Raw genomic sequence first — 27,605 nt, forward strand, 5'->3', positions numbered from 1 at the left:
AATGGAGGGAATGGATATAATGAGTAAAAATGAGGGCAAAATGGAGAGAGAGAGAGAGAGAGAGAGAGGGACAGAATGTCTGAAATGTTTAGAGTAGTAATGTGTCATTCTTGAACAAACCAGATTTTTCTATGAGCCATTTTTTTTGCATTATTATTGCAGTAGGTGAGGTGTGTGTCTGACTCTCAGCTGTGTTTATGAGGCAGCAAGACATGGAGGATCTACTGTACTGTTTATTGTTGAGCTGTGTAGTCAGGTGCAATCAGTTTTATAGGATGGATACAAATGAATCTTCCTAATGAAACACAAACAGAGCAGGCACAATAACAATAACAAATAACGGCTTCCAGTAATTATTACTGTATAATTAATTATTACTGTTTATGTCAATACACATTTTCTTGCACAGTGGTTTAGTGAATTTATGATGATATAAACACTAATTCATTAATTCATCTTCAGTAACCCGATTCATCCTGTCGGGGTCATGGTGGATCCATGGTGTGATTCAGGAATTTATGCTGCATGCACCAATTAATCCAACACATTCATATAGGGGCAACAAATACATCATGCATTTGTTAGAGCCGTTTCAGCCATAGTTAGGAAAATAAAACGGCTTGTGTGTCAAAATAGCACAAACTTTATCTCATTTTGCAAAATAAATGGCATGACAATGAGCCATTCGGGAGCCAATAGCTGGATTTTATCGGGGATATTATTGAGTCAAAATTAATGATCCGACTCACTGAAAAGAGCCAGAATTATCTCTGTGTGGCAAATCAACCCGATTCTGAAAACCTGGGGATGTACTGGGTCAGTATCAAAATCATCTCGTATCAGACTCCAGTGGAAACGTGGGCTTTTCGACTGGAAACGTTGCTTTCTGCTGCCCCCTACTGAATCCAGGCTGTAAAAACTCAACTAAAGACTGTAACTTAGAAAATTGCAGAAAATGTCTCGAATGTATGAATGAAAAAATATTAAGACTGATGTGTAATTATAAGACAAGCATATGGTCTCCTGCACAATATTAAAAAAATAATATTTTTTAAAATCTGCTTATGATTTGTTAATCTTTAAAGATTAGATTGTAGATTGAATAAATCTTTGATAATGAAATACCTATTGATTCTTCTTCTCTCTCTCTCTCTCTCTCTCTCTCTCACACACACACACACACACACACACAGAGAGAGAGAGAGAGAGAGAGAGAGAGAGAGAGAGATGGGTGCGCCGGAGTCGTGAGCGCGGATCAGGTGGATTCCAGAGTATGGAGTGGGCGTGTGTGCGCCTGCGGGAGCGCGCATCATTATAGGGAGGGGAGCGCGCTCGACCCGCTCCAAACTGAAGTACAAGACGGTGAGAGACGCGCAGAGCGAGAACATCTCTGATGGGTATTTTGGAGGTCCTCGGTCGAGGTAGGCGAATTTTAAATACATCATTCATTCAATTATTTATTTATTACAAAGACAATAGTGGACATTTGATATATGAATTGTGGTGAAGTTACTGTTTACAAGGAGAAGAGGAGGTTCATAGAGGTGAAGTTTGAGGAGGAGAGCGATTAGCTATTAGCTATTATTGTTCATTTGAGACAATCTCTCTCTCTCTCTCTCTCTCTCTCTCTCTCTCAGCTAGGTAACAGGTAAAAGCCTGGTTGTTTCCAGTTATATTTCTGTGAGCTCACATCTTCACAGTCCTCTAATTCAGAATGAATTGATCTGCACGGTATGATGGAGGACATTTATTGCTAATAAATCTTCCTTTTCTGACTAGAGTGCTGTTCTCTCTCCTTCCTTATCTGTCCTACCCATCAAAAGTAAAAACTCAGATATTTCACTTTTAGAAGAAGAACTTTATTCATCACATGCTTGTAAAATTCCTCTGAATCAGTGAACACACACATGAGCAATGAGCACACACAGTGGGCAGCCATGCTAACTGCCCAGGGAGCAGTTAGGAGTTCGGTGCCTCGCTCAAGGTCACCTCAGCCTAAGGCCGTCCCATATTAACCTAACCGCATGTTTTTGAACTGGGGGGGAAACCAGAGCACCCGGAGGAAACCCACACAGACACAGGGAGAACATGCAAACTCCACACAGAAAAGCCCCTGCCGGCCACTGGGCTCGAACCCAGAACCTTCTTGCTGTAAGGCAACCATGCTACTTACACCACCATGCCGCCCTTTAGTTTTTGTTTGTTTTTGAACAGTATCGCCAATATGATCTAGCAACTTTACAGAATTCCAGGCGTAGGTTTAGAGCGCTGCCAAACGAGCAAGCCAGCCAGGAGTGAGGAAGTGGCAAGGAAAAACTCCCTGAGAGGACATGAAATCAAAGAAGAATTCAAAATGAAACTTCAGGAATCCGCTGCTGGGTGACACTGAATAGTGCGATTATAAATCATTAAGTCTTCTGGAAAACAGTAGTGCGTTGAAATGATGGATGTTCAGAATATTTGTTTGTGTTTGTCTTTGAACAGTATCACCAATATGATCTAGCAGCTTTACAGAAATCCAGATGTACACTGCAAAAAAAAGACATCTTATCAAATATATTGAATATAGTTGAAACAATCTAGCATTTCCTATTAGAAGAATACAAGACACCAACTCTGAGATTATTAAACCTCATTCTAGATTGTGACCAACTTATTCCAAGATGTCTTGTCAAGTAAAATTAACTGTCCATGCAGCAAGATAATTTCACTCGTTTTTAGCAGTCCTCTCAATAACTGCCGGCAACCGGCGATTTTGCCGCCTACAAACGCTCCATTGCCAGCTACTCACAGTGGTTTTTCAAAGAATTGAAATTCATAAGTTTTTACTTCATAATTTATACTTCATAAAAATAAAATTTTGCATTCGGGATCACTCAGAATTCACCATTTAACATCTATATTTTCAAAATTTTCCGGGGGAGGACCCACGGACTCCCCTCTTTTTTATACATCGCGGCGGTGGCTAATGCAGCCTCCACTCAGCTTACGCTTAACATGGATCCCAGACGTTTGCTATTTAGCGGAATTCCACTATTTTTCTCGCCAAAGTGTTGTTTTTTTTTAAATCTCTTGTATATCTGTTAAAAATATTTGTTTAAGTAAAATGACCAGCAGAATACGTTCTGATTTGGTTTGCTTGTTTAGCGATGTTGTCGTCGGCTTCGTTTGTTCTTGTTGACATTCGGGAACACTCGGAAGTTAAATTGATGTAAATACCGCAAGACTGTACGCGATAGAACGAGAAAACAATATGGCTGCACCCATTTGCTAGAAAACGTGTTTTAATTCCGTTCGTGCTTTTGTTTCTAATGCGTTGAACTTAATTCAATATGTCGTGGAAAGCGTAGTTGTGCTTAGCCAGAGAGGAAGTTGAATCCAAGAAGAGATTAATGAATGTGGTGAATACAGAACTTGAAACAAAAGCTCATGTGAACAGAGTAGCCAAGAAACTATCCAAAAGAGCACTGCAGGAACATCAGAAAAAGCAGAAGGAAAGATCAGAAAAACAAAAGCAGAGAAAACTGGAGGAAGGATCACAGAATGCACCCCAGAAAAGAGCATTAAATTCCTCTGTAGTGAAACCTTTCAAAAAGAGAGGTTTAAATCAAATATCTCCAATATTTGCTGTGCATATGTATATATCTAATATTACTGAATCATTGATTTCTGCTCATATTCATGATTTTTGAAAAATGAATGTGGCTTATATTAGACTAGTATTGACATTAACTTGAAACAAAAAAATAAACAAATGAGATGAACTATGGATACTATTGTTATATTATAACAAAATCAGTGGAATATTTAGGCAAGTATATTCTTCAAAGCTACATTTTCATCTAATTTTTATAAATAACAATTTTTTTTTGCCACTTATCAGACCCTCCAGGATTTTGCGATGTTGCGATTTGCAACTTCAACGCAAATTCAACCAATCCCCGCAAATTCAGGACGGTGTTGCAATTATATCCAATCACCGCAACTTTCCCGCAAATTTGACCAATCGTTGGCGTCATCTTGAGGTGACGTCGACAAACTACCTTCCGCCTGCCTTCCAGTGTTGCCAGATTGGGCGGTTTCCCGCCCAGATTGGGCAGTTTCAAGTGCATTTTGGTGGGTTTTGAACATATTTTGGGCTGGAAAGCGTCAGCAGGATCTGGCAACACTGCTTACTTCCGTGTATACATTCAAGAGAAGCAGCATGTGTGAGTCAATGTTTATATAGGCTTAAATTCTGTTACTGAAAGTGTGTTATGTTTACAGTGAAGGACTGTGTGCACTTTATTTTTTTACTTAATACAAGAAGTTAATGGATGCCAACTGTTGTGAAGTGAGTTTTCAGATATCACTACTCCCCAGAGCCAGTAGGGGGCGTTGGTAATGTTGACCCTGGGTGTTGTATCTGACTGCCGGGAAATGAAGCTGCTCTCTGCCGTGACTGGCTGTATGTACCGGTGCTAATAATAAAAGTGGTTCCAGAAAAGAAACCAGCTCCTTTACCGTATTTGCTGATATTTTGAAGATATCACATATGGCGACGAGGATAAAAGCACCGAGAAGTTTAACGCCGGTCTGCTTAGCAAGTAAGCAAAGTTGTTGATGGTCCTGTAGTGTTTGCTAGCTAAGAAGAGCTAGTGAGGAACAATGGTGGCTGCAATGGTGGGCGTGGTGGCACCATTTGACAGCAATTCGCAGACGTGGGAAGAGTACTGTGAAGTTTTGGACCACTTTTTTGTCGCAAATAACATAACGGAGGCAGAACGGAAAAGAGCTGTGCTACTGAGCGGCATGGGAGCACAGACCTATGCCTTGATGAGGAACCTGCTAAGCCTGGATAAGCCAGGAGACCGCTCCTATGAGGATCTGGTAAAGTTGTTAGAACATCATTTTCACCCCAAGACCAGCGAGATAATGCAGAGGTGGAAATTTAATACAAGGAACAGGAAGCCAGATGAGAGTGTTAGTGACTATGTAGCAGAGCTGAGAAAGCTCGCGCAGGACTGTAACTTCGGTGATACGCTGATGGTGATGTTGAGGGACCGGCTCGTTTGCGGCATAAATGATGACGGCATACAGCAGAGGCTGCTGTCAGAGGACAAGTTAACCTTTGACAAGGCATTGAAGTTTGCGCAGGCAATGGAGGCGGCAAACAGAGACATTGTGGATTTGCAGGGAGCCAGAGAGCATGCAAACTGGAACTGAGCGTCAGGGTCGGTGCGCCAGGTGAATGATGTCCGCGCCAGGACGCAGCAGGACGTGAGGACATGCTACAGATGCACGGGAGACAACCACTTGGCAAGGGACTGCAGGTTTGCCAAAGAAGTGTGTCATAACTGCGGGAAAGTGGGACACATAAAAAGGGCCTGCAAAATGAAGGACATGGGAAAAGGAAAGACTAAGCATGTACAAGGGGAGTCAGGAAAATTTAACAAAAGAGCTAATTTCATGCAGGAGGAAGGGGAGGAGAGTGATAAGGAGGAAGTTTTCACTATGTACCACATAAAAGGTAATAATATTACCATACACAACATGCAGGAAGAAATAGTCATTCCCAGAGAAGAACCAATAAGACAAGTGTTGAAAGTAAATGGACAGGATGTAACCTATGAAGTAAACACAGGCTGTGGCTATACAGTAATGTCAGAGAAGGCATTTTACAGGTTATTCCGTAGTGTTAAAAAACCCAGGTTGCTCCAGTGCAAGATAAAACTGAAAACATATGGTGGTCATGTAGTACCAGTGTTCGGAGCAGCAAAAGTCAAAGTGGAACATGAAAGCAGTGCTAAGATGTTAGCAGTAGTGGTCGTCAAAGGTTCAGGGACCAGTTTACTGGGGCGAGGGTGGATGAAAGCTCTCCAGATAGATTGGAAAACTGTACATAAGATAGAAGGCCAAGAAGAACCACTGCAAGAAGTACTTTTGAGACATGGTACAGTATTTAAGGATGAGCTAGGGACGTTAAAAGGCTTTGCAGCAAAGATACATGTAGAGAATGATGCAAAGCCCTGCTTCTACAAGTCAAGGTCAGTTCCCTTTGCAATGAAAAAGAAAGTAGAACAAGAACTAGAGAGGCTTTTAGAGGAGAAAAATCATTGAACCAGTGAAATTTTCAGACTGGGCAGCGCCTATAGTACCAGTTCTAAAACCAGACTCCAGAGTCAGGATTTGTGGGGACTATAAGCTAACATTAAACAATGTGTCACCAATTGAGCAGTATCCCATTCCTAGAATGGAGGATACCGTATGATAGCTTGTCTTACTGGGGGTGAGAAATACACCAAGTTAGATATGAGCCATGCTTATCAACAGATAGTATTAGATGAAGATTCAAGAAAATACATCACCGTGAATACACACAAGGGACTTTTCACATACACAAGACTACCCTTTGGTGTGAGCTCCAGCCCAGCTATATTCCAGCACACGATGGAGGGTGTGCTACAAGGAATCGAGAATGTAGCAGTATACCTTGATGACATCATTCTGACCGGAAAGAATGACAAGGATCATCTGCAGACATTGGATCAAGTGCTGCAACGACTGCAAGATGCTGGACTATGCTTAAAAAGGAGCAAGTGTCAGTTCATGGAGACTGAAGTGACATTTTTGGGACACAAAGTGGATGAGACAGGGTTGCACCCACTGCCAGCCAAGGTAAAAGCAGTGCAGGAGGTTCCCGCACCTACATCAGTGACTGAGCTTAAAGCTTATTTGGGACTGTTGAACTTTTATAATAAGTTTCTGCCTAACTTGTCTACTGTACCTATGCACAAGTTACTCAGAAAAGATGAAACATGGGTATGGGGGCAAGAACAAGAAAAAGCTTTCAAAGAGTCAAAAGAGCTCTTACAATCAAGTAGTGTGTTAGTGCATTATGAGGAGAAGAAAGAACCGATACTTTCCTGTGATGCCTCTCCATATGGAGTCGGAACAGTACTAGCTCACCGTATTGCAGCTGGTGAGGAGAAACCTATAGGGTTTGCATCACACACACTCACCGCTGCTGAAAAAAACTATTCCCAACTTGATAAAGAGGGATTAGCTGTCATTTTTGGAGTGCAGTATTTTCATAAGTATCTGTATGGTAGAAAGTTTGTGATTTGTACAGATCATAAGCCATTGATAAGTTTATTCAATGAGATGAAAGCGGTCCCACAGATGGCATCTCAAAGAATAATGAGATGGGCTGTGCTGTTGAGAGCATATGAGTATGTTATATGTTACCGGGCCGGTAAAAAAACATGGTAATGCTGATGCTCTCAGTTGACTTCCTCTGCCAGAGAAACCCAAGGAGACAGAACCAGAGGAACATGTACTGATGCTGGACCGAGAACAGAGCCCTCTGACAACATCACAACAGCTGGAGCAATGGACAACTAAGGATCCTATACTCTCAGGAGTCCATGAGTATGTTCTCAGAGGATGGCCTGATAATGTGGACAGTAACTATAGGCCTTACAAACAGAGACAACATGAGCTCAGTGTACAGGATGGCTGTGTGCTATGGGGAGCTCGCATTGTGATCCCAGAGAAGGGACAAGCTCCTCTGATGGAACAACTACATCAGTCACACTCAGGCATGAGCCGCATGAAAGGACTAGCCAGAGGATATATGTGGTGGCCCAATATGGACATCGACATTGAGCAAAAGGTAAAGGCATGCCACACGTCAGGAACACAGAAAGGCACCTGCCTGTGCACCACTCCACCCCTGGGAGTGGCCTGAAAAGCCATGGAGAAGGCTACACATAGACTATGCAGGACCTTTCATGGAGAAAATGTTCTTAGTAATTGTGGATGCTCATTCGAAATGGTTAGATGTCTACCCAGTAACATCATCTACTTCAGCAACCACAATAAACTGTCTTAGGAACAGTTTTAGCACACATGGTATTCCAGAGATGATTGTCTCAGGCCCTGTCCACACGGCAATGGATTCAAGTGAATCTGATAAAATTGTTTATTGTTTTGGCCTGGCGTCCACACGGCACCGGTGTTTTGGGTGCCCCAAAACGAAATCTTTTGAGAACGGGTTCCAGAGTGAAAAAATCTGGCAACGGCGCCGTTGCGAAGTCGTCTGGATGAGTAGAACGGATTTGTTTACGATGATGTCACAACCACATGACTGTCAGTGCTTCACGCCAGGTAGAAGTGTAACGGACTCAATGCGAGTTGTCAACAGATCCTATAACTTGGTTCATGAAACGTGCTTACAAAATATTTTCACTGTGAATATTTATTGTGTAATGGTGCAAAGTGAGACAGAGAGAGAGAGAGAGAGAGAGAGAGTGAGAGAATAGTCCTTAGGGCAGAGTCTTTAGTACAAACACTGCGGAAGCAGTACCAAACCGCGCACCGCCCGTGCGCTTTCCAAAAACAAAAACAATCCCGCCAGCAAAAATAGGAAAAAAAAAAAAAGGAGCGATCTCACCTCTTCAGATGTTGGTTTAAGTCCGACAATACATTCCTCAAAAAGGGCGTAGAAGAAAAAAGTAATCCATCAACGTGTAGCATTCAATTTATTCCGGACCATTAAAGAATTCTGGAGGATCTCAGAATGTTGGCGTACCGGCTTCCATCTACCCCCATTCATTCCTCTTTCCGCGTCTTTCGTTTTACACTACCGATTAATAATCAAAACTTTATGTGGCTAATGGTACAGAAGAAGGGGTTTATGCGCATGTGTCTACTTCTTCTATTGTTCTGGTGTCTCCGATGGGACCGTCTTACAGTGCACGTAGTGGTGTGGCATGTGTATTGCATCGTTTTCAGCAAGTGTTGCATTGCCATATGAACCTGACATTTTACTGATCCGTTGCCCATGTGGACGCGATATTTAAAAAAAAAAAATCTCGTTGCCGTTGTCGTGTGGATGTAGCCTCAGACAACGCACAGTGTTTTGTCAGTGAACAAACCAGAGAGTTCATGACATGAAATGGAATAACACATGTCACATCAGCACCGTATCACGCATCATCTAACGCAGTGGTTCCCAAACTTTTTTTCAGGGGACCCCCTTTTTGACCTATGACTATTTTCATGACCCCCCCCCCCCCCCAAACCACCACCACAGCTTGGGTATTAATGTTGCTATGTATAGTAATAAACTTCAGACATTATTATTATTATTATTATTATTATTATTATTATTGTAATAATAATATCAATCTTCATAGACATGTAAATGTAGCCTTGTAGCTGAAGTTTTGTTTTTTGATAAATTCAAACAAACATTGCAGAGAGTATGCAAGGCTACAAGCCTTGTGGCTGAAGTTTTTTCGTTTGATAAATTCAAAAACATTGCTGAGTAAACAGTACTGCATATCCCAAAAGCAGAACATCAAACATTCAACTTGTAAGAATACTAAAATTCCCCACCCCAAAAAACTTTTTCAGTGACTTGGGTGTGCTTGCTTTTCAGCACAGAGTTTTTCAAATCTTGGTGACAACTGTGAGATTGCCACCCTCAGTTCGCTTTCAATGTCCAACCTTGCCCTGTATTTGTTCTTGATGGAGGCCACTGCAGAAAAGCCCGCCTCACAAAGGTAAGAAGTGGCAAAAGGGAGGAGTATGGACACCGCCTTTCCACCCAGCAGTGGGTAGTCTTTCTCCACCCCAATCCAAAAGGCAGGCAGTGACTTGGCCCTAAACTGCTGTTTTAATCCTATGTCTGAGGTCACATCAATGAACTGCTCCTGCTCAGCGACAATGAGGTGAGCAGGTGTCCTTCCACTGAAGGGGTCTGTGAGCCATTCATAGTGTGCCACCGCATCTGTCGCTGGAAAGTACTTATGAAAATGTCGTTGGAGGGCAGAAATGTGTGACTGAATGCATGGCAAGATTGTGTTCTGACAGCCGGTATTTTCGAGAAAGGAATGCAAGTTCTGAAATGAATCTGTGTGTCCCTCCTCAATTCTCTGCCCCCACAGTTCCAATTTCTTTGTGAATGACTGCATTTTCGCTGCAAGTTGAGGGAGGTGGGTGCTGCGTCCTTGCATTTGCAGATTTAGCTCGTTCAATTTCTGGAAAATGTCACTGAGGTACGCAAGCGCCAACAGAAACTGCTCATCGTTGTAGCGGAGTGCAAGGGCATGGCCCTCCTCAATAAAAATCCGTATCTCCTCTTGCAGCTCAAAAACTCTGCTTAGCACCTTCCCACGTGACAGCCATCGCGCATCGCTGTGAAACAGTACTGCCGTGTGCTTGGATCCCATTTCCTCACACAGCACGGAGAAAAGCCTGGCTTTAACAGGGCGCGTTTTGATGTAATTGACAGTTGCAATTACGTCTGTCATCACCCCATTTAGTTCGGGACTCAACTGTTTTGATGCTAGCGCTTCGCGGTGAATCATACAGTGAGTCCACTGTACAGTGGTGCTTGAAAGTTTGTGAACCCTGTAGAATTTTCTATATTTCTGCATAAATATGACTGAAAACATCATCAGATTTTCACACAAGTCCTAAAAGTAGATAAAGAGAACCCAGTTAAACAAATGAGACAAAAATATTATATTTGGTCATTTATTTATTGAGGAAAATGATCCAATATTACATATCTGTAAGTGGCAAAAGTATGTGAACCTTTGCTTTCAGTATCTGGTGTGACCCCCTTGTGCAGCAATAACTGCAACTAAACGTTTGTGGTAACTGTGGATCAGTCCTGCACACCGGCTTGGAGGAATTTTAGCCCATTCCTCTGTACAGAACAGCTTCAACTTGGGGATGTTGGTGGGTTTGCTCACATGAACTGCTCACTTCAGGTCCTTCCACAACATTTCGATTGGATTAAGGTCAGGACTTTGACTTGGCCATTCCAAAACATTAACTTTATTCTTCTTTAACCATTCTTTGGTAGAACGATTTGTGTGCTTAGGGTCATTGTTTTGCTGCATGACCCACCTTCTCTTGAGATTCAGTTCATGGACAGATGTCCTGACATTTTCCTTTAGAATTCACTGGTATAATTCAGAATTCATTGTTCCGTCAATGATGACAAGCCATCCTGGCCCAGATGCAGCAAAACAGGCCCAAACCATGATAGTACCACCACCATGTTTCACAGATGGGATAAGGTTCTTATGCTGGAATGCAGTGTTTTCCTTTCTCCAAACATAACGCTTCTCATTTAAACCAAAAAGTTCTATTTTGGTCTCATCCGTCCACAAAACAGTTTTCCAATAGCCTTCTGGCTTGTCCACTTGATCTTTAGCAAACTGCAGACGAGCAGCAATGTTCTTTTTGGAGAGCAGTGGCTTTCTCCTTGCAACTCTGCCATGCACACCATTGTTGTTCAGTGTTCTCCTGATGGTGGACTCATGAACATTAGCCAATGTGAGAGAGGCCTTCACTTGCTTAGAAGTTACCCTGGGGTCCTTTGTGACCTCGCCGACTATTACACGCCTTGCTCTTGGAGCGATCTTTGTTGGTCGACCACTCCTGGGGAGGGTAACAATGGTCTTGAATTTCCTCCATTTGTACACAATCTGTCTGACTGTGGATTGGTGGAGTCCAAACTCTTTAGAGATGGTTTTGTAACCTTTTCTAGCCTGATGAGCATCAACAACACTTTTTCTGAGGTCCTCAGAAATCTCCTTTGTTCGTGTCATGATACACTTCCACAAACATGCATTGTGAAGATCAGACTTTGATAGATCCCTGTTCTTTAAATAAAACAGGGTGCCCACTCACACCTGATTGTCATCCCATTGATTGAAAACACCTGACTCTAATTTCACCTTCAAATTAACTGCTAATCCTAGAGGTTCACATACTTTTGCCACTCACAGATATGTCATCATCATCTCTAGCTGCTTTATCCTTCTACAGGGTCACAGGCAAGCTGGAGCCTATCCCAGCTGACTACGGGCGAAAGGCGGGGTACACCCTGGACAAGTCGCCAGGTCATCACAGGGCTGACACATAGACACAGACAACCATTCACACTCACACCTACGGTCAATTTAGAGTCACCAGTTAACCTAACCTGCATGTCTTTGGACTGTGGGGGAAACCGGAGCACCCGGAGGAAACCCACGCGGACATGGGGAGAACATGCAAACTCCACACAGAAAGGCCCTTGCCAGCCCCGGGGCTCGAACCCAGGACCTTCTTGCTGTGAGGCGACAGCGCTAACCACTACACCACCATGCCGCCCTCACAGATATGTAAGATTGGATAATTTTCCTCAATAAATAAATGACCAAGTATAATATTTTTGTCTCATTTGTTTAACTGGGTTCTCTTTATCTACTTTTAGGACTTGTGTGAAAATCTGATGATGTTTTAGGTCATATTTATGCAGAAATATAAAAAATTCTACAGGGTTCACAAACTTTCAAGCACCACTGTACATTGGGGGACACACGCTTTATCAGCGCTTGCAGTCCACTGCGCTTCCCAGCCATAGCCTGAGCCCCATCTGTGCACACTCCAACACAGCACTCCCATTTCAAATTTGCCTCTCTTAAGTAAGCGTCAATCACTCTGAAAAGTTCATCAGCTGTGCCTCGCGTTTTCAGTTGTTTGCAGAATAGAAGATCCTCTCTCATGTCATTGTCCTCTGCATCAATGAAACGGATGTATGTGATTAATAAACAGTCCCGGTTGCTGTCAGTAGCTTCATCGACCTGCAGAGCAAACCGTGTGCTTGCACATACTCGGTCAGTTAGCTGTTCCTCAATGTCATCTGCCATATCATGTATGCGTCTTCCAACAGTGTTATTGGAGAGGGGAATAGTCTTTAATTTGTTTACAATTGCCTCATCACCCATGGCCCTTACCATTTCTATGGCACCGGGCAGGATCACCTCTTCAGCATCTGTGTGTGGCTTCTTGGTCTGTGCAAGGAGGTAGCTAATTTTATATGAGGCGAGCTGAGCATTGGCAGTGACAGAAGCAAATTTTGTGAAGGTAGTGCGTTGTGCACGAAATTTTAAAAGCTTTTGTCGAAAGAATTCAACTGGCTTATCCTTACAATCGGGGTGTGTTGTGTCCAAGTGACGTTTAAGCTTGTTTGGCTTTAAACTTTCTGCCGCTAGCACCTTCATACAGAGAACACACTGTGGTCTTTCCTCACCACCCACCAGTGTGCTTGTGAAGCCCATTCCGATGTACGCATCATCATACTTCCTTGTTTTTGCTACTTCAGGAACAGAAGTGCAGGGTAACTCGTCCTGTTCAGCAGCCCTGCGTTTGACGTGTAAAACTTGTCCATCATCAAATCGTCATCGGCATATCCATGCTATGCTAGCACGCTTCATTTTCACAGTATTCAAGGGCGGGGCGATTATGAGATTGAGATTTGAGGGCGGGACAAATATGGAGTGAAAGGGGGTGATGGGGTTCTATTCACAGGCTGATTGCTCTCTGCAAACTAAGTAGTTATGGTACAGTATAAACATTCCGACGGCTGTATTTTTTTTGGCAGTTTTATGCAAACTTTTTGTCTCTCCACGCCCCCCCCCCCCCCCCCCCCCCTACAGTTCCTCCGCGCCCCCCCTGGGGGTCGCGCCCCCCAGTTTGGGAACCGAGGATCTAACGGGTTAGCTGAACGAGCGGTGCAAACTTTCAAAGAGCTCATGAAAAAGAGTAGTGGTGATACAGTAGAGACAAAGTTAAATAGGGCACTGTTTAACTATCGTATCACTCCACAGTCAACAACTGGACTGTCACCTGTTGAAATGTTAATGGGTAGAAAATTGAGATGTACACTTGATCTCATACACCCAGATCTTAAAAAGAAGGTGGAAGCAAAACAAACAAGTCAGAAAGCATATCATGACAAACATGCTAGAGAACGCAACTTTGTGGCAGGAGATTCCATCTACACAAAGAACTATGGATATGGACCAAAATGGGTACCAGGACTGATACATGAAACTACAGGACCAGTTTCTTTCACAGTGTTGCTAGGAGATGGAAAGCAGGTCAGACGACACGTCGATCGGCTGTTCAGCAGACAGGAGTCAGAGCTGTCAGTTTTGAGTCCAGATCCGGTGCCAGTGGAGGAGTTTGGGACACCCACACTACTGCCAAAAATGCTAGGACAAGATACAGGTCCTGGGCAAGAAGGAGACAGAGTTTTGCCTATAACAGAGCAATAGCAAGTGAGCAGTGCACCGGCTGGTGCGCCAACAACAAAATTGTTCCATTCTCACAGGATCAGGAAACCACCAGCATACATGAAGGACTTTGTTCAGTGAGTGAATGTGGTTGAACACGCACCAATTATTAAAAAAAAAAAAACACAAGAGGAACTTTGTTTGATTATAGGGCTGTGAACATGATTTTTGTTGGTTAACATGTTAGAACCAAAAAGGGGGAAAAGATTGACAGTGGTGTATTCTGTTGAAAAATGATATGCATGTTTATACATGAATGTTCAGGGTTGTGTCAGGGTAACTGAAAATTTCACAACTGTTGTTTTGTTTGGACCAGATTTTTGTGGTTCTTATTGTGAATGTGAACTAAGGAATAGTTTCAATTTAAGAAGGGAGGGATGTTGTGAAGTGAGTTTTCACTTCTCCCCAGAGCCAGTAGGTGGCGTTGGTAATGTTGACTCTGGGTGTTGTATCTGACTGCCGGGAAATGAAACTGCTCTCTGCCATTACTGGCTGTATGTACCGGTGCTAATAATAAAAGTGGTTCCAGAAAAGAAACCAGCTCCTTTATTTGCTGATATTTTGAAGATATCACACCAACATTTTTGCCAAAATGGTATTTTATTTTCCATTGTTTAGGCAGCTTCAGCATCATACTGTGAGATTCTGTTCAAATAGTTTTTTTCTTCTATGAAGCCTGAGCCATTTATTTTATTAGTTTATAATTATTGTTTAATTTAGTCTTCAGGAGAGATGGCCTGCACACAATACTAGTATTAATAGTTTTTTTTTTCTTACATGAAAGCTGAGGCATTTATATTATATTTTAAGGTAACTTCATGTTGTGCTGTGAGGTTCTATGCACTTTAACTTTTGAATCAACATTTGGATAAGTAAAGCCTATTTTTCTGCATTTTTGTAGTCCTGGTAATCTTTTATATTGGTAAAGATGTTTATAGGACCATTTCTCAGTGTCTTTGTTTTTTTAATCAATAGTTTTTCAGTAATAACTTAATATTTAACATATCACTCAATTTTAATCACAAAAAGAGAAAATCGCAACAATTTCTCGCAACTTTCAGTTCCACCCACAATGTAATCGCAACAAAAACCTAAAAAACACCGCAACTTTCATCGCAATTTTTTGGAAAACCCCCGCAACATCAGACATTTTAGCCCGCAACAATCACAAAAAAGGCCCGCGAAATCCTGGGGGGACTGACTTATGTCATAGATTACAAAATATGGCATCAAATAGATACACATTATTCTGTTGCTTTTCTATGTTAAATCTATGAAAAAAATGTGTTCTATAGCATCTTTAAATGTTAAAATCTCAACAGCTTCAGGGGGCTTCGCCCCCTGTACCCTCAGCAGGGGCGCTGCCCCTGCACCCCACAAAGGGCTTGCAGCCCCCTTGACCCATGCTGATAGTTTCTTACATTCCTCTATTTTTTTCAATTACTGCTGGGATCCCTGGCTTAACCTCTGTCTACTTCTCTTTCTTACTTGCCCCTTTCTCAGAAATATATTGAGAGGGCTGTTTAAGTAATCTTCTCCTCCAATTCAGTTTTTAGTTTTTGCAGTGTAGATTTGTATCCCCGCCTCATGAACAAGCCAACCAGGAGTGAGGAAGTGGCAAGAAAAAATTCCTTGAGAGGGCATGAAATTAAAGAAGAAATCAAAGTGGAACCCCAGGAATCCTCTTCTAGATGACACCAGATAGTGTGATTATAAATCATTAGTCTTCTTGCAAACAGTAGTATGTTGAAAGGATGGATGTTCAGTATGCACAGATTGAGAATGAGTCTTGGGATGAGTACGAGACAGTATTTATGATTACAGCAGTTCTTAGGTACACAATCTACAGTATGTTTGTACAGGTGAGATTATGCAACTGAAGCAAAAGGGTTTTTGAAATTGATTTTGAAAACTGCAATCTTTCAGGTATCCATTTGGGACCACCCACAACAACAGAAAGTGAGTCATGTGTATCAGGATGAATTAGAAGAATAGAACCATGTCAGGATCATGTCAGGCAGCAGGAGTCCATGTACTGAGATGAGTGAGAAAATGACCACACTCTTAAACAGAATCATGACTGATTCCATGCCACTATGATCTCCTGTGTGGGAGCTGCTTTATTTGGGGTGTAATCTTACATTTCTTCTCAACATTAAATATAATACATCTGGCAGGTCAATTTTGGTTTTGCACTTTATCACTAAAATTATGTTATTATTTTGGTTTAAATGGCAGTGCTAACATGCAGTGGTTTACATTACAGGGTATTATATATGGTGTAATAGCACTTCCATATCCAGATCAGAACATTTAAGTCAATTAGGTTAGTAAGTGCTGCGCAATATGGACAAAAACTCTTTACAATTTGAGATGTACCAATCCATTTTTTTTTCAATATGTTCCTGGTACTTGATACTGATCAAATACTGATATCCTCAAAGTGACTGAGGTGACTCTGTGCAAGGATTTGTTTGCAAGCTATATGAAACATCACAGATGTGATGGCAACCTGTTACCATTAAGTATCTCTGTTGTGTCAGTCAACATCATATGCATACAGTGGATAGGCTGAGAAAATCATCTATTATAGCACACTGTGGGGAGAGCTACGTACTGCATGTCACCTGATCTGTAGACATTTTCTGATATTTAAAGGTGCAGTAGTCAAATTTTTATTCCTTACTTGTACAAATAACCCGGAAGATATACGTGTGTGTGTGTATATACAGTGCCTTGAAAAAGTATTCATACCCCTTGAACTTTTTTCACATTTTTCCCCCTTACAACCACGAACTTAAAAGTTTTTTTTTTTTTTTTATTGAGATTGTATGTGATAGACCAACACAGAGTAGTACATAATTGTGACGTGAAACAAAAATGATAAATGGTCTTAAAAATTTTAAACAAATAAAAATCTGAAAAATGTGGTGTGTATTAGTATTCAGCCCCCTGTACTCTGATGCCTCTAAATACAATCCAGTGCAATCAATTGCCTTCAGAAGTCATCTAATTAGTTAATAGAGTCCTAATGTGTGTAATTTACTCTCAGCATAAATACACTTATTCTGTGAAGGCCTCAGTGGTTTGTTAGAGAGCACTGAAGAACAAACAGCATCATGAAGACCAAAGAACTCACCAGACAGGTCACGGATAAAGTTCTGGAGAAGTTTAAAGCAGGGTTAGGTTATAAAAAAATATCCCAAGCTCTGAACATCTCAAGAAGCACTATTCAAGCCATCATTCAAAAATGGAAAAAGTATGGCACAACTGCAAACCTACCAAGACATGGCCGTCCACCTAAACTGACAGAGCGAGCAAGGAGAGCACTGGTCAGAGAAGCAGCCAAGAGGTTCATGATCACTCTGGAGGAGCTGCAGAAATCCACAGCTCAGGTGGGAGAATCTGTGCACAGGACAACTATAAGTCATACACTCCACAAATCTGGCCTTTTTGGAAGAGTGGCAAGAAGAAAGCCATTGTTGAAAGACAGGCATAAGAAGTCCCGTTTGCAGTTTGCCAGAAGCCATGTAGGGGACACAGCAAACATGTGGAAGAAGGTGCTTTGGTCACATGAGACCAAAGTTGAACTTTTTGGCCTAAATGCAAAGCGCTATGTGTGGCAGAAAACTAACACTGCTCATCACCCTGCACACACCATCCCCACTGTGAAACATGGTGGTGGTAGCATCATGCTATGGGGATGCTTTTTCTTCAGCAGGGACAGGGAAGTTGGTCAGAGTTGATGGGAAGATGGATGGAGCTAAATACAGGGCAATCCTGGAAGAAAACCTGTTGGAGGCTGCAAAAGACTTGAGACTGGGAAGGAGATTCACCTTCCAGCAAGACAATGACCCTAAACATACAGCCAGAGCTACAATGGAATGGTTTAGATCAAAGAATATTCACGTGTTAGAATGGCCCAGTCAAAGTCCAGACCTAAATCCCATTGAGCATCTGTGGCAAGACTTGAAAATTGCTGTTCACAGATGCTCTCCATCCAATCTGGCTGAGCTTGAGGTATTTTGCAAAGAAGAATGGGCAAAAATTTCAGTGTCTAGATGTGCAAAGCTGGTAAAGACATACCACAAAAGACTTGCAGCTGTAATTGCAGCAAAAGGTGGCTCTACAAAGTATTGATGCAGGGGGGCTGAATACTAATGCACACCGCATTTTTCAGATTTTTTTTTTTGTTTAAAATTTAAGACCATTTATCATTTTCATTTCACTTCACAATTATGTGCTACTCTGTGTTGGTCTATCACATAAAATCTCAATAAAAAACTTAAGTTCGTGGTTGTAAGGTGGAAAAATGTGAAAGTTCAAGGGGTGTGAATACTTTTTCAAGGCACTATATCTATCTATCTATCTATCTATCTATCTATCTATCTATCTATCTATCTATCTATAGTATTGTGTGTGTGTGTGTGTGTGTGTGTGTGTGTGTGTGTGTGTGTGTGTGTGTGTGTAGAACATGATAAAAAATTAAGACATGCTCTTTTGCAAACCTGCATTAAGTTGCTGAGAAGACCTGTTTGGAAAACTAATTTCCATTCCGGAATACTTGTTTGTGTTTGGATGCTTATCCTGTCAGTCATTTTACAGACAGTTGACTCTACAGACCAGTGTAGATCCTGGGGCAGCACTTCATGAACCTGGGTGGGAATCATTAAAATGTCAAACCCACCTAACTGTTAGAAACCTGCGCTGTGTGTCAATTCACATCTTTCCTTTAGTACACTGTGTACACTCTGTACTTACTTGAGTAGTGCAGGAATTTCGACAGTGTAGCATTGTCTTAAATTGAACGCAGCAAGTTACTGGAAGTTGCACTCACTGGAAATGATGAGTGTAAAATTTGACCGAAATGGTCACATCACCTGCTAAAAAATATCTGCCAGCCTTTTTTGCTCCCCTTGTGTTTTTAACTTTTGCATAGGTATTTAATGTAACATGGAAATTACATCAACATTGGCATTAACGATGTGCCCACCTCCAACTGGCTGAAAATGGGTGGTACCTCCCCTTATGCTACGTAGCCAAGATGGCGACCGTAGATGGTGTGAAGCGTCCGCTCAACTTTCTGACCATTTTGAGTACACCATCCAGGAACTTCATGGTGCACTGCAGGTTGCCATGCTTTTCAGTGTGAATGCAACTATGCACTCAAAATAGGAAGTATAAGCGCAGAAGTATGTGAATTGAGACATGCCTAACCTTGAAATAAAAGACTAATCTTATCTAATGCACTTTTAAATCTCTGCTGACCTTTGCTCTAATACTGGCTGTGAGAGCGCTTCCTAAATTTCTTAGACAAATACTTCAGTAATAATTACATTGTCCCGCCTCTCAAACAGTCCAAATTAGTCAACATTATGTCTCTAGCTGTTAAGTAGGTAGAGTTCAACAAGATTTGAATGATTTTTTTCTTCCTTGGGCCAGTCCCTCATTTCCCATGTACACAAAGCTCTGCCCCCAAGATCTCCAACGCCCCATAGATTTCTGCTAATGGTCACATGTTAACCAGAGATGGCATTAGTCAGGACTGTTATGACATCACTTTCAAGTGTGCCACATTAGTGAAGATAAAATCACCTCACATGTAAATAAATACATAGCTAACATCCTGATCCTTCGACAAGCATCTGAGAATCTTGTATCTCCTGTGCATATGTGCAGTTCAGAAGAAACATCCTCAAATTCCATGTCCAGCTTCATCTCCTTCACAAGTAATAAATTACTACATATTGGAAAAGTGCTGCCAATGTTTATTCTAGTATTACTGTGATTCTTGCCATTTAGATTTTTTTTGAAAGCATAGCCATACTGAGCTCTTTCTGGCCTGTTTTTTTTTTTTTCTTTCCAAACAGACTGAGATGGCTGTGGAGGGAAGGGGTGTTGGGGCCGTGTCTATAAAAAGAGGCTCATACGAACACAAACAAGCAGGCTGTTGCAACCTACAGATTTCCAAATCCAAGACTTCTCAGCCACATTATACCCTTGTGCTGACTTAATCCTTTTTTTTTTGTTTATTAAGTTCTACACAGTGTAATGGTAGTACTATTAAGTGCAGATGATGTCATACCACTTTATTTTTTCTGATAGGAATTAAGAAATCATAAATATCAACCAATACTGATACCCATCCAATATTGTTTTCTTTAATAACTATATAAATATGATTCCCCCCCCCCCCCCCCCCCCCCCCCCAGTGTCCAATCCACCATTTTGCTTATATTGGTCTGATACTTTTACTGGCTATCAAATCAGTGCTTTCTCTACTCGTAAGGAAAAAAATAAGTAAATAAAAACACTATTTAAGTGATTGAAGACATGGGATCTTGAATCACATGTTCAGAGGGTTTTTTCTTTTCTTTCAATTTGCATAGCATGACTCTGTCCAGTGCCCCACCACTTCGCAGAGGAAGCACTCCTGTTCCATTCAAATATCAGCTCCGAAGGGAAGAAGCAATCAATGATGACTGTGATTGGACGCCAGGAATTGGAGTAACTGAAGGAGTATCTCCTCCTCCAGTTAACTTTGTCCCAGCACAGGATGAAGCTGTGGGTGCTGATATGGAAGAGAGACAGGGAGGACCATTCAGGATTGCCCTGCTTGGCCAGAACGGAGTGGGGAAAACGTCGCTTGCTATCGCCCTCACAGGGGAAATGGACAGAACTGCATCTGTGGATTCAGATGGTACATTAACTCACTATTCTAGGGCTGAACGATATCTCATATAACAATATACCATATAATCATGTAAAGTTACGGGTTGAGACCAAGTTATGCATGTTATGCTTAACCATTTTTACCTGATTGTAAAGACAGTAACAAGGAGACAATTTTATCACAAATTTTAATGGTTCAGTTTTGTTTTTATGTATCACCCGCAGTCATGTTTTCTTCTCGATATTTCAATTTGTAGTCACACAGTAGGTCCAAATTCCAAATGGCTTCCTATTATCTATATACTGTAAGCCTCCTGAGTCATATATAACATGGTGGCATTATGTCATTGACCCAGTACATTACAGACAGTCAGCGATGGGAATAACGGCGTTAGAAATAAACGGCGTTACTAACGGCATTACTTTTTTTTTAGTAACGAGTAATCTAACTAATTACTTTTTACATCGTTATAACGCCGTTCCCGTTACTTACAATAAAATACTATGCGTTACTTTATTAAAGCTGTTTTCATCTGGCACGCTGCTCGTTCAGCCTTTCTTTACTCTGCTTTAGTGTGGGGCGGGGAGACGCGAGACAACGGCACAGTAAGCCAATCAGAGTAGATTTGGACAACATACGTAGGTAGGCCACGCCTACTGCACTACTGTGCACTCTTTCAATCAGAAGACACAGCGATGGCGAGCGATCAGCCCAAGACTGCGCTTTCAAATTGGAAATACAGCCATTGCTTTTCATTACTTGAAATAAAAGGTAAAAATGTGTACGTGCAATGCACATTATGTCGAGGAACAAAGCGTTTGTCCTCGTCAGTGGCCAGTAATTAGTAACAATTTTAATAACTACAAAAATATATTAAATTTGATAGATGTCTTCTCACATTGTCCCACAAAAATATTAATATAGTGTAGATAATGTTACTGATTGGTTCTGTTAACTGTCCATTTCAGTCATTAAACACATTTAACATTCACTTTTATTATGATTACACTAATTTAATTAATTAATTAAATTTTTTTTTTTTTGGGGGGGGGGTAACAAAATGTAACGGAATAATTACTTTCCCTGGTAATTAGTTACTTTAATGACAAAGTAACTCCATTACTAACTCAGTTACTTTTTGGGAAAAGTAACTATAACTAATTACTTTTTGAAAGTAACGTGCCCAACACTGCAGACAGTACAACTCCATTGGAGACTCATCTGCATCAGCAGTGTGATGGTAACAAGCAACTGTCAGAAATGAAGTACTTTGAAGTGACACTAATGGTATGCATTTATTATAACTTTGAGACACTCAGGACTTCTGGCTTAATCCTGGGTACCTTACTTCACCATTTGAAATATTTTTTTTCAAAATAATTATACTTATGATATTGCAATGTGACTTTTCCCAGTAATGTTTAGTCCTAAAAGATACCTATAGTGATGATGACATTTTCAATGGAACAATTGACGCCAGACATGAAAATGATCATGATGGTCTATATTGATCAAAGAGGCCATCCTCTATCAGATAGCAGTACAATGTTTATCTCCAGAAGTCTTCTTTTTTTTTAACAGATGTTTTTTGTATGGCCTCCTCAACCGCTTGGTAAATAGAGACCAGAATGAAGCATTGTCTTGATTGTTAATTTGACATAGCAGAGAATAGTTGATTTTTTTTTTTTTTAAATTAATTAATATTTGGTGGGGTCATATTGCAGTTACATAAGCACCTAAAGAGAGAAGAGAACAACATCAGTCTCTCAGGAGCTGTTCTTTCTCAGGTCATGGTGATTTCTGTGTTTGTGTGTATCTCACAGGTGAGGGCTACGTTCGCACCGTTACCATAGACAATGAGGAGAGCACCATCTTTATCTTTGATAACTGGAGACAGGTGAGATTTTGACTCAGGTTGCTTTCTATGCACTGTGAGTGTGAAAACCAAAGGTTTTCTGTTCTTTTTCATAAATTTTCATAAACCATGAGGCTCAAATAGATATACAGTACCATGTTCTTGAAATTACAATCAATATTTTTCTGACATATTACTGGTTTACTACCAGTCACTTGGTTATAAATTTTGACAGATTTGTCATAACAGAGAGTAGGAGTAGTTACCAATGAGTGTCTCAACATTTTAGATTGTTGTTAAATGATATATTCAGAAATGTAGAGATACTTTAATTGTAAGAGGGTGGCGCTTGGGGAAAAAGCAGAAGAAGAACCAGAAAAAAAAATTATTTCTGAGCTAGCTTTACTCAGATTGAGCCTTTTGTGCTACATGGATTGTTTCCACAGTTAGTGAATTGTTCACTCACAGGGCTATGCCGAGACACTAATAAATCATACATGTCAACCTATACGGAATGTCTGTATTTTATACGGATTTGATTCAATAAACGTAGTATACGGGCATATAAATAAAGTTATATGGATTCTTTAAAAAAAACTTCAATATTTATTTAGAGCTATAATCAATTCCCACGATGATAAAAGAGCACATAACATTTACAAACGTACTGTACACCACAGACAACCAGTAAAGATTCTTATGAAATCGCGCGTTATCTTGTGGTAGCGAGACTTCGTTCCACTTTTGATCATGCGCACACCGCATTGCGAGAATCCCGCCAACCGTGAAGTCATAGACATATAAACATAGACGCCGCCTTCTGTATAGAATCATACGTCATCCTCGCCGCCATATTGGATGTGGCAAAGTGGAGATTCTTCAACCGTCTCTGGTATAGCGTCTAGACAGTAGCCGAGAATAAAGATGCCTCATTCATGTGCTGCGTTTAACTGTACCAACAGGTTTACCGTCCAAACGAGATCACATGGGATTACCTTTCACAGGTGAGACTGGAAAAATACTTTTCATTGTATTTGGTCATTATAACGTAATTTTACGAACAGATTTTCCTGACTTTGTGGCTAATATGAAGTCTCATGCATACTGTAATAGCCTTTCGGTGAAACCTGTCTCCAAACAACGAAGTATTTCCTTCGTAACTACGCTGATAACACTTTGTGTTTTTGTCAAACATTGGAGCTTTGTATTCATTCTGAAGGTTTATTGTTATTAGCTTGCCTGCGACCCTGTAGAACAGGATAAAGCGGCTACAGATGATGAGATGAATATTGAATAAAAAGTAACTGGGATGTATCATTGTTAATTATCATTCAAATTTTAGGTAAATTATTTTAATTTGCATCTTATACGGATTTTATAAGGGAAATACGAATTTTGGAGGTTGGTTATACAGGTTTGATTGACCAAAGGTTGACATGTATGATAAATAGACAAGGAAAAAGGTAAAATGGTCACTCTGTTGGCCTGTAATGGCATTTTTCTCTGCAGGAAGTTGAAAGCATTGAAGAAACAGGCTTAAATGTAAAAGGTCAGTAGCAAATATGTGTGCAACAGTGATATATAAAAGGAAAACATGCTGTGATCGGGCATTAGATAAAGCTATATAGATGTAGCACTCCTGAACATTCATAATGACATTCACAAAAAGTTATACTTTGTGACTATATAGGGGACAGTTATAGAAGCGAGTTATTTATAATCATGCTATCTGTTATCACCCAAATGAGCATGGGTTCCCTTTTGAGTCTGGTTCCTCTCAAGGTCTCTTCATGTCGTCTGAGGGAATTTTTCCTTGCCACCGTTGCTACAGGCTTGCTCATTGGGGATAAATGGATAAATTAGGGATAAAATTAGTTCATGTTTAAAGTCTCTAATTTTCTGGAAAGCTGCTTTGTGACAATGTCTATTGTTAAAAGTGCTATACAAATAAACTTGACTTGACAATGACAAACCTACCTGTATATGTACCATATGTGAACAGTATATCGGAGTTTCATTTCTTGTAAGCATTTAGTTGGACATCTTGCCTTCGGAACATTTCCTGCTTTCTTCTGTAGATGTCGCATATAGAATCTGATGTTAGAATCTGATGCTCAATTACAGGTTATGTAGCAACTAGGCATGTAATGATTCACCCAGTTCATGATTTGATTTGGTTCACAATATTGTTTGCAATTTGATTTTCCTACAATATTTTTGGAAAAAAAAAAGAAAATCTATTACCAAAAAATGCAACATTTATTTTCCTATTCTTTATCAACTTTAATATAACTTATTTTAAATTAAAAAAACAACTTTTGTTTCTTTTTTTTAATAACCGACAATAATTTTAGCCACTTTTATAAAGGTTGGAGTAAAATATAATAGCCTATTAACTAAAATATTCTTTATTAAAAATGAAAAATATTAATAACAAATATTCATTTTCTGAATAAGACATTTATGAACGTTTGTACTACCTCGATTTGCTTCTTTTTTCTTTAGCTTTCAGCAGTCTGTAAAAAAGAGAGCTCTGATTTCCTGTTAAATCTATTTGTACAGTCAATTGCTCAACAGCTCTTTCCCATTTTAGATCTGATTTTCATGTGGTTTTGCAGCATTAGAGCTGTGTTACTTCCACCTAAGGTGAAGTCATGTGCATTCCTGCTATTTTACATTATTGTGCTCTCTGCTGTCCAAACTAGCAGCTAGGAAAATCTAAGACATTATGCAGCCTGATAGTAATCTAAATTCATTTTTTATGTCATTGATTCAAATGGCCATAAATTTATAGCATGATTTATCATTGTACGATATACTGTTATATGCCTACTAGCAACATATTACAATCAGAATTGCAAGTCACATGGAAATATGGGTATTTTCAAAAAATTTCAAGTTTTTAGGTGGCAGTGGTCGAAATACTTTTTTCCAGTGTTCTGCAATATTGCAGAATGTCAATTTTGTTCTGCAATTTGGAAATGTTTTCTGCAAATACACAAGCCTCCATACTACACCCTTTTCAACCTAATAATGCCTATATTTACATCATATCTAGCTTTACAACTCATAGCATTACTGTAATTCTTTATTCTCTCACTCTATTTTTAATTTCAGTCTTCACAGATCCTTCTCTGCAGCAAAGTTATCATTCCATGATACCTCCACAGGTCTTTCATCCCCCTCGCCCTGACACTACGGGCTACTACAACTTGAAGTATACCAACTAATTCATAAATGTACTAGTTATGACACCCACACATTATCCTTCCACACAACATACTAATAAAGGTATCACCACAATAAAAAATGGAACACAACTGTTCTTCAAGAAACAAAACATTCATTTTCATGTTACATTTTGTCAAGATTAAAGTTTCTAGCTTGAACAATAGATTGTTACCCAAAATGTACTTCATTCACAGTGTTTTCATCTGCAACCTGTAGTTTTAAATTGAAAGCAAGGTTTCAATTCTACACTCTGTTACATCTTACGATGATGCAAAGAATTTATGCCATTAAGGAATAAAACCCAACTGGCAAATGGAAAGACGTTTGGATTCATTGTGTTTGCCTGGCTTCTAAAGTGCAAGGTCATGAACTGAACTGAGAACTACTGCAGGGGCTTCACTGCTCTAAACTAACAACAAAGAACTGGGTACAAACTAATCATGGCAGAACTGAGAGCTACAGAACTGAACCTATGAGTTCAGGGTTGCCTTACAGGGCAACTGTTTTACTTTGTGCTAGTCTGCACCACAGGCAAGACAGCACTAGTAAAAAAAATAGACTTTTGTTTCTTTTTTTTAATAACCGACAATAATTTTAGCCACTTTTATAAAGGTTGGAGTAAAATATAATAGCCTATTAACTAAAATATTAGCATGTACACATGTACACAAAACATGTATTAGTCTAGCTTGGTATGGGAAAACAAAATATTCAAAAGTATCTATGAATAAAGGTAAAATACTGTTGCTGTCTTCAAAAGGGATATAATATCAGTATAATTTTGCATGATTCAAAATTACAATATATACAAACCTATACAATTTACCAATATATATGTATGCAACTATAACAGCGACCGTCTTCATTTTTGTCACCCTCGCGGAAGTGCGATCTGTCGCTGTTGTTGTTGGAGTCACGCTGGCTGCCAGTTTTGCCGAGATACGATAAAATCGTCCTTGTTTTCTTGGCGTTTTTGTCGGACTCTTGCCCCGAAGAAATAATCCTCTTCTTGGGAGCCATGTTTGTTGTGCCACATTGAAATCTGGGAGATTCATGGCGGAAACTGCCGAACACTGCCGAGGTAGTTGTCGGGTCCTCTCGGCGGGTATTAAAAGTGACGAAATCTTACATCGGAAAATGGCAACTGCCCTTATTTGGTTGTCATCGCCTTTCTTCGGTATTACATAAATATTGCTCAACTTTGACCTGGAAAACGCCGTCAGGTTCGCGTGGCGGAGGTTTCCGTTTATTTACAGTGCCGCTAGTTTGCTTAATTGAGAACCATTGTATCCCGAGCCTGATTTTTTCATTCTGCAAAATTGCAGGTTGTTTAATTTTTCTTCTGCAATCTTAAATCATTCTGCAAAATGTAGACTGCAGACAGGTATTTTGAACGCTACTTTAGACTTCTGAGAATATAGAGACTTTCTGTTTTCAAAATACCTATGTTACCGTGTGGTGTGACATGTTACATGCAAGCCTGGTGTGTTTGCTGAGAAGAGATATTTCATGGGCAATACAGAGTATGTTTAAAAAAAAAAAACAACTTGAAATCATTTATTACATATTGATTTCATTCGAATAGCATAGTAATATAGTGATATACACTGCCCTGCCAAAAAAAGTTGCGCACTCTAATATTTGGTTGGACTGTCTTTAGCTTTGATTACAGCATGCGTTCACAGTGGCATTGTTTCGATAAACTTATGCAATGTCACAGCAT

The 27,605-nt window shown here is 40.3% G+C and overlaps 1 protein-coding gene across 1 annotated transcript in view; it reads left to right on the top strand.

The window, feature by feature from the left end:
* Position 1: 1 nt before the first annotated feature.
* The window catches only part of LOC132869217 (GTP-binding protein REM 2-like), an 82,167-nt gene continuing 54,563 nt past the window's right edge, over positions 2-27,605 (top strand). Inside the window, exons 1-4 of the mRNA XM_060902555.1 lie at positions 2-23; positions 1,319-1,421; positions 20,513-20,823; positions 22,620-22,693. Coding sequence (XP_060758538.1) covers positions 2-23; positions 1,319-1,421; positions 20,513-20,823; positions 22,620-22,693 — 510 coding nt within the window. The remainder of the gene's footprint in view (positions 24-1,318; positions 1,422-20,512; positions 20,824-22,619; positions 22,694-27,605) is intronic.

Source organism: Neoarius graeffei, chromosome 2, assembly GCF_027579695.1.
Source record: "Neoarius graeffei isolate fNeoGra1 chromosome 2, fNeoGra1.pri, whole genome shotgun sequence".
NCBI classification, from domain to species: Eukaryota; Metazoa; Chordata; class Actinopteri; order Siluriformes; family Ariidae; genus Neoarius; species Neoarius graeffei.